The sequence below is a fragment of the Lutzomyia longipalpis genome, chromosome 2 (assembly GCF_024334085.1).
Source record: "Lutzomyia longipalpis isolate SR_M1_2022 chromosome 2, ASM2433408v1".
NCBI classification, from domain to species: domain Eukaryota; kingdom Metazoa; phylum Arthropoda; class Insecta; order Diptera; family Psychodidae; genus Lutzomyia; species Lutzomyia longipalpis.
The window spans coordinates 8,344,234-8,352,123 of NC_074708.1; the positions used below are offsets into that span (position 1 = coordinate 8,344,234).

The 7,890-nt window shown below is 41.4% G+C and overlaps 2 protein-coding genes across 2 annotated transcripts; one reads left to right on the top strand and one right to left on the bottom strand.

The window, feature by feature from the left end:
- Window positions 1-27: 27 nt before the first annotated feature.
- On the bottom strand, window positions 28-5,093 carry LOC129788980 (prolyl endopeptidase). Its single transcript, XM_055825538.1, has 5 exons — window positions 4,966-5,093; window positions 4,432-4,750; window positions 3,960-4,373; window positions 1,042-2,398; window positions 28-302 (listed from the first exon to the last, which is right to left on the bottom strand). The coding sequence occupies exons 1-5, from the start codon at window positions 5,063-5,065 to the stop codon at window positions 243-245; spliced, it is 2,250 nt and encodes a 749-aa protein (XP_055681513.1). The 5' UTR covers window positions 5,066-5,093; the 3' UTR covers window positions 28-242.
- Window positions 5,094-5,132: 39 nt separating this feature from the next.
- On the top strand, window positions 5,133-7,793 carry LOC129789079 (immunoglobulin-binding protein 1). The gene is given in 3 exon segments (XM_055825717.1): window positions 5,133-5,432; window positions 5,509-5,953; window positions 5,956-7,793. Coding segments are annotated over 3 exon segments (1,038 nt in total). The 5' UTR covers window positions 5,133-5,306; the 3' UTR covers window positions 6,423-7,793.
- Window positions 7,794-7,890: the final 97 nt, after the last annotated feature.

Here is a 7,890-nt window from a genome sequence, read left to right on the forward strand (position 1 = left end):
GTGAATGTGAAAAAAAACGAACTCAAAGACATTTTCATTTTCTCTCTCTTTATTCTCATAATAATTCTTCAAAAGCTGTTCAATTTTTGATAAAATACAAAATGCACGCGATATGCGTTAATAGAAATTGAATGCAAATTCACTGCAAAAGTGTTTATTATGGCAATTTTTTCCTCACACCATGATTGTGGGAAAATACTGGCACGTCCCTCATGGGGGCCACTGATTTATTTTTTTTTTGCTCACTTTCCAACCTGAAGACTTTTGCTGAGGAACGTTAAGATGTCAGTTACTTCCTCAATCTGAAAGATATTTAAAAGAAAAAGTTAATTTTATTTATGAATTTGCCGAATTTGCAAATTTAAAGGAGTTTATTCGCTTTTGTATGAGAAATCCTCTCTCGGGGAAAAATATTAAGCCACATAAGCTTGTAGATAATCAGAAAAATATTAATAAATAGCTAAAGAATCTTTCCATTTTCCACTCTGAGATTGGCAGAGAAAACTCAGAAAAGATTTGCTCAAAAATGCAAACAATGACGTCACTATTGAGTTTTTTGTCTCTTTTAATCATAAATAATTTGTCGAAAACCTTCGAAGAAGTCTTGCATTGATTACTTGCATTGTAAAGAGAACTAAGGGAACTTATCTACTCTGAGGAAGGAAAAACAGGCTTTTTGTAAAGAGTCAAAAAATACGCAATTGTGACGTCATTTTTTGAATTTTTCAGCAAATCTTCGTCAGTTTTTCTCTGCTAATCCCCAGAATAAAAAGAAAAACTGAGAAAATTTTCTCAGAATTTGTATAAATAAAGAAAAATTCTCTCTGTAGCCCATAAGGAAGGTTCAGAGGGAGCCGAAAGCTCTGGAAGGAAAATTAACTGTTTTTTTTTTTTTTTTTTTGGTTTATGAAGGAAAATTTCCTCTCAATGGCAAGAAAAAATCTCCACAAGGTTACATTGTTTCTCCGAAAGCTAAAATTTTACATACAATACGGGTAAACTCCTTTTTTTTGTGTTAAAATTCATTCAAGAAATTTTTACCTTTTTTGTAGTGGGCTTCCCCGCTCCGTGTCCTGCCTTACTATAGACACGCAAGAGAATGGGATTCTTCTGATTCTCACAGTCACGCACGGCGTACTGAATGGTGGCGGCAAACTTGAGGCTGTGCAGTGGACTCACGCGATCGTCGTGATCAGCCGTGAGAATGAGCGTGGCCGGATACTGATGTGCCTCATCGGCGGGTGCTTTGATATTGTGCAATGGGGAATACTTGATGAGATTGTCAAAGTGCTCCTTCTTGCCGGGATCGCCGTAGTCACTGATCCAGGCGTGCCCAATTGTGAATTTGTGAAAGCGCAGCATGTCCAGGACACCAACTTGTGCCACAGCAGCCCCAAAGAGGTCTGGTCGCTGGAGGAGGCACGCCCCAACGAGGAGACCCCCATTGGAGCCACCCTGAATGGCCAGCTGGGGCTTTGTGGTGTACCCATTGGCCGTGAGGTACTCTGCAGCTGCTTGGAAGTCATCAAAGACATTCTGCTTGTTTAGCAGACGCCCAGCATTGTGCCACTTCTCCCCGTACTCACCGCCCCCGCGAATATTCGGGAAGGCCAATACCCCATTGAAGTGATCCACAAACATGAGTCCGGTGATACTAAAGGTGGGCTGGATGCTGATGTTGAAGCCCCCATAGCCGTACAGAAGGCACGGACGTGGTGTGAGTTCCGGCGTATTCTTGCGCACAATAAACATGGGAATCTTCGTACCGTCGCGACTTGGATAGAAGATTTGCTCAATGCAGTAGTCATCGGGTCGGAAGTCCTCCAGTTGAATTTTACACTCCCGGAACACCGTTGGCTCCTTCCCTTCGGCCGCAAAGTCAAAGTGATAGATGACACCCGGTGTGAGGAATGAGACAAACTGGAAGAAGATCTCCGAGGAGCACTTCCTGCCTGAGCAACCAACAATTGTTCCAATATCAAGTGGGAATTGCCGGATGAGCTGCCCCGTCTCCAGGGAGTGCACCTGCAGCTGCGTCTTGACGTCGTGAATGTAGCCAAGAATTAATTTATTCCCATCCACACATTCCACCCAGTCCAACACATCCGTTTCGTGCTCCTTCACGAGCACCTCCCACTTCTCCTCGGCCGGATTGTTGAAATCAATGACAATTAAGTGGTAATTGGGGGCATTTTTGTTTGTCCGGAAGACAACTTTGGAGCCCGTATTGGCCACGTACTCATAGTCAGATTCAAATTTGTGAATTATCTGCTTAAGCTCCAACTTCCCCGTGATGGTACCTGCACCCTCCAAGTCGGCAAAGTACACCAAATTGTCTCGGCAGTCTTTTACAATGAGCAAGATGAGGTATTTGCCACAGTCGGACACAACAGCACCACTGAAAGAGAAGAATTTTTGCATTTTTCTTCCTGAAATTATTTTATTTATTGATTTGTTCTAAACCGGAAGTCTTTTTAGAAATATTAGTTGGTGTTCCACTTCGTGGCCAACACCAAGTATTGTAATCGTCGGATTTTCCGACCACCTCAGATCGGGCTCAAACTTAGTATGAGCACGTTTCAGACAACCCACTTTCCAAATATGGTGGTGGAAAACGTTTGATCCGGCCTGCCGTCCTGCCGGTGCGCCAAACTTTCCCTTATAGCTTGAGAACGGTAACAGATAGACTTCCGGTTTGAAGTTTTCTATAGAAATGTGGGTGTAAAATTTCATTTTTTCGCATTTTCAAAATTCAAGATGGCCGCCGTCCACCGTACTGTTAACCACTTCCCTTATAGCTAGAGGTCTGAAATTTTAATATGTTGTAAAGCTCAGTGAGACGTTTTCATCGATAATTCATACTTGAAAATCGGTCAAGCCGTTTAGCAAATATGGCGGCCCAATGCAAAAGGTGTTTTTTCGATATAACTCGAGAACGGCTTGACCGATTTTGACCATCTTGGTATCAAATGAAAGGTATTGCGAAGCCCTACAACTGTTTAAAACATTTTAAGTTTCAAAAATGGCCGCAAGAGGCGCTAAAAACAAAAATTGCCTAACTTTAAGGGGCAATATCTCCGAATCCCCATTAGGCAAATCTTTTAAATTTTGATATGTTGTAGCAGGACTAATAATCTTGCACCAGTCCAAAAATGAAGAAATTCTATGTCGCCGTTTAGAAGATATAGTCATTTGAAAAATTCTTGAATTTGAAAAGTTCTAAGAGCCATATCTCCTGCACTGCTTGACCGATTTTGCTCATCTTAGTATTAAATTAAAGGTTTTGTAATTCTCTACAACTTTCTAGAACATCAGAGACCTCTAGATCCATTCCTTCGAAACAAAAAATGCCAAAAACTGTTTTAGTAAAACAAAAATCCGCCATTTTGTGTTCTGGAGGTGACCTTGAAAATTATTGAAATTTATGTCAATTTATAGCCTGTATTAATACCTTTCCAAAACTAATCAAGAAATTTCTGTAGGTCTTATAGAACCAGAGATATGACCATTTTTATCCATCAAATTGCCGAATTTTACAAAAAAATCAAATTTGTCTACTAATTCTGCTCACAAATCGCATTACAACGCATAAACAAACTTCTACACGTTGTGGGACACCAACTCTTATAACTGGACGCGTTATGATTGACTTTTCCCATTCTTTTCCTTACAAAGTCATTTAAAAGAATGATTTCAACGAGTCACGACTTATTAAAAAATTCATAAACGTGACTGTAGCGCAAACAAATCAATTCAATTTGAAAGGAAATCATCTCTGAGATTTATTGTCTTTTCAAATATCTATTTATGATTCATTAGAAGGCAGTAAAAGTCTTGTAAATGAGAATAGAATTAATTTGTAAAGTCATAAAATTAGCAAAGAATCGTGAAGGACAGAATTTTCACGATTGAATGGATTTTAATTAAAAGAAGTAAAAAATTGTTGGAAATTGACTCACATTCGGTAGGATGGATTTTCCGGGAATTCCGCCACGAGAACGTCCTCGGATTGGGGCTGCCCAACACGATGGTAGTAGAGTTTCTGATGTTCATTCATGAGTGTTTCCGACCCATCGGTTTTGCCCTCTTGCGTTGGGTATCGCCCATAGAAGATTCCCTTTCCGTCCAGGGTCCATTCTATTGAGGAGAATTTCACCTTTTCGAGGACTTCGGGGAAATCTTGACCACTCTCCACGTCCCTGATCTTAATTTTAATCCAATCGGATCCACTTTCACTCAACCCATAGGCAAAGTATTTGCCATCTTCGGAAAAGGAAGAGCCACTGAGGGCAATTGTCCCATCCTCAGACAGGGTGTTGGGATCCAGGAAGACTTTGGGTTCCCCATCGAGGGAAGTCATTGTGTACAGGACACTGTGGAAGAGAAATTCTCATTAAATGACGTTCCCTGCTCTCAGAGAATTATTCTTACTTTTGATTCTGAAGCCCTGTGTTGTGACTGAAGAAGTAACGATTCCCATACTTGGTGGGGCAGCTGTAACGAGGATAGTTCCACAGCTTGGTGAGCTTCTCATTGATCACCTTCCATTCGTCATTGTTCTCCAAAAATGGTTGAGAAATCTCATTTTGTGCCTTCACAAAGGCCTCCGTTTCAGGGGAATCCGGATCCTCGAGCCATCTGTAGTGATCGATGATTTTTGAGCCGAAAAATTCCTCCACATTGGAGGAATCACGACGAGCATCCGGATACCGCAGTGGCATACTTTTAACACCGTATTTAGCCAAGTAAACTACAAAAGAGTTAAACAAGAAGAGAGACTCACAATGAGGTAACAATGGGATCAATTGCAGAGAATTTATAAATCACTGCAAAATGCAATGAAATGATTTCAAATTGGAATTGCACGTGAAACCAGATGGAATGCTTCCAGCACTTCCTACGGTAACTTCTTGCGTTGAAATGCAAGTGGATGGCGTGGGTGGGACGTTGGTGAATGGAATTTACCTGTTTGGGACGCGGAGTACCTTGAGTGGGGCTGAATGAGTTGGATTAACGGAAATGATTGGAGATTTTGGGAATAAAGCCGCCTGATGATTCTCAACATTTACCATCAAAGTGTCCCAGAAAGTGTCTCAAATTGTCACAAAATTGAAGCGCAGCGTGGGACGCACGAATGAATAGTTTGTCAAAATATTGCGCAAGGAAAATAAAAATAAATCTTATCCCGATATTTTCTCATTTTCCATCGTTTTTTCGATCTTTTGACCGAGTTTTAAGAAGCAAGTGTTCTGTCCAGAAGCGGAGGAATTCCCAGGAGTACCGGAAGTGAAGAAATAAGAGTCAGAATGTCCAGTTTGGAGGGAGAAGATGAGCAAATGTCTCGGTCTCTGAATGATATTTTCCAGGAAGGACACACATCCCTGCAGAATCTCGATAAAAGAACTGATCCCACCAATAGCCCAGAGTTTCAGGTAATTCTTCTGCTCTTCCTTGATAATTTACCAAAATGATTTAAGATTAATTTTTAATTAATTTTCCCAAAAATAGGCTGAGATCCGGAAGTGTATGAAATTGTTTGAAGATGCAACACGATTGGTTAGTGCTATTGGGATGTTCAGCTCGAATGAGCGATACGAGGAGATTCCCACGGATCACCTAAAGTACCTCCTCCTGCCCTATTTCCTTGCACAACTAACACAAAAACTCTGCGGCGGAGATCGCGGAGAGATTGTGAATGCTGCTGAAGTCTACTACACGGACTTCCTGAAGCGCTGTGCTGACTACGGTCTAGCCGAAGGGATACCCCAGCAGCTGGTAAAGTCCACAAATGGAGGGGGAGACGGCCCTGGGGGTGAAATGGCAATGCTGATGCGCATGGCAGAGGGAAGGAATGCAAAGATGCAGAAATTCAGGCAAAAGAAGGAGCTTCAGGAGAGAATAGCAGAGCTAAAGGTAGCCATGGATCGGGAGGATATTGATGAGGATCAGCAGAGGGATTCTACGTGAAGACACTCAAATCGTGTGCGATGGAATGTGAAGATGATCTCGCCAGTGTGGCGATGGAGAAGCAAATGTTGGAGTTTGGCAGCAAAATGGGTGGTCGGGAAGAGGCTAAACCACCCCCACGGGGACCACCGCTGAAGCCGGTAATTATTACACGGGATGCCGTGCAGCAGGCAGTCTACGGGCGTGGCTATCCGAGCCTACCCACAATGACAGTGCAGGATTTCTACGATCAACGTGTGGCTGAGGGAATTTTCCCGGACCCCTCGAAAGCACCTCCGGAGCAAAAGCAGAAATCACTGCAGAATATGACTGTGGAGGATGATGAGCTGGAGGAAATTGAAAAGGAAAAACTCCAGGAGGCAGATGATGTGGATTACCTGGCGAGAGCTCGAAGGATGGATGAGTTCAAGGATGAAGTTCGCCGGGGGGATGGAAATCGTCACAATAGGAGTTAAGAAAAGGCTGAAAAGGAAATCTTTTGTGGGATTTTTCCAGTTTTCTCGGAGTTTTCTTCAGTATGTGCAGGTCACATGAAAAATATCGACTGATTCTGCAAATTTATACAATCCTTATTAGTTGGTGTTCCACTTCGTGGCCAACACCAAGTATTGTAATCGTCGGAAAAACCGACCACCTCAGATCGGGCTCAAACTTGGTATGAGCACGTTTTAGACATCCCACATTACGAAAATTATGGTGGAAAATTTTTGATCCGGCCGGCCGGCCTGCCGGCCTGCCGGCCTGCCGGCCGTCCTGCCGGTCGCCCAAACTTTGCCTTATAGTTCGAGAACGGTAACTGATAGAGACTTCCGGTTTGAAGTTTTCTATAGAAATGTGGGTGTAAAATTTCATTTTTTCGCATTTTCAAAATCCAAGATGGCCGCCGTCCGCCATTTTGAAATACCGTCAACCACTTCCCTTATAGCTAGAGGTCTGAAATTTTAGTATGTTGTAGGGCTCAGTGAGACGTTTTCATCAACAATTCATACTTGAAAATCGGTCAAGCGGTTTAGCAAATATGGCGGCCTAAAGCAAAAAGTGTTTTTTCGATATAACTCGAGAACGGCTTGACCGATTTTGACCATTTTGGTATCAAATGAAAGGTATTGAGAAGCCCTACAACAGTCTAGAACATTCCAAGTTTCAAAAACATCCGCAAGAGGCGCTAAAATCGAAAACAAAAATTGCCTAACTTTAAGGGGCCATATCTCCCAACATCTGTTATCGTTTTCCTTTAAATTTGGATATGTTGTAGCCTGACTCAATATCTTTCTTCAGTCCGAAAATGAAGAAAATCTATGTCGCCGTTTAGAAGATATAGCCATTTGAAAAATTCTTGAATTTGAAAAGTTCTAAGAACCATATCTCTTGAACTGCTTGTCCGATTTCGCTCAACTTGGTATCAAATTAAAGGTTTTGCAAAACTCTACAACTTTCTAGAACATCAAAAACTTCTTAAACCATTTCTTCAAGACGAAAAATGCCAAAAAATGTTCTTGTAAAACAAAAAATCTTCATTTTGTGTTCTGGAGGTGACCTTGAAAATTATTGAAATTTATCTCAATTTATAGCCTGTTTTAATACCTTTCCAAAACTAATCAAAAAATTTCTGTAGGTCTTATAGAACCAGAGATATGACCATTTTTATCCACCAAATTGCCGAATTTCACAAAAAAATCAAATTCTACTAATTCTGCTCACAAATCGCATTGCAACGCATAAACAAACTTCTACACGTTGTGGGACACCAACTCTTATAACTGGACGCGTTATGATTGACTTATCCTTATACTCTTGCAAAATAAAAGAAAATGCTGGAAAAGCTAGTGAAAAGAATTTTCATTGTGGAAAAGGTTGGAAAATCCCTTAAATTGTCGTTATTTTTTGAAAGCTATTGACCCCCGAAAAGAGGATTTTTAGGGG

What these genes read in the sequence shown, in the direction of transcription:
- LOC129788980 (XM_055825538.1), bottom strand. Translation starts at nt 5,065, where the DNA reads ATGTTGAGAATCATCAGGCGGCTTTATTCCCAAAATCTCCAATCATTT. An exon ending in GTACTCCGCGTCCCAAACAG is followed by an intron (nt 4,751 to 4,965) that starts GTAAATTCCATT and finishes ACTCTTTTGTAG; the next exon opens with TTTACTTGGCTAAATACGGT. An exon ending in GGAAGCCCACTACAAAAAAG is followed by an intron (nt 303 to 1,041) that starts GTAAAAATTTCT and finishes AATATCTTTCAG; the next exon opens with ATTGAGGAAGTAACTGACAT.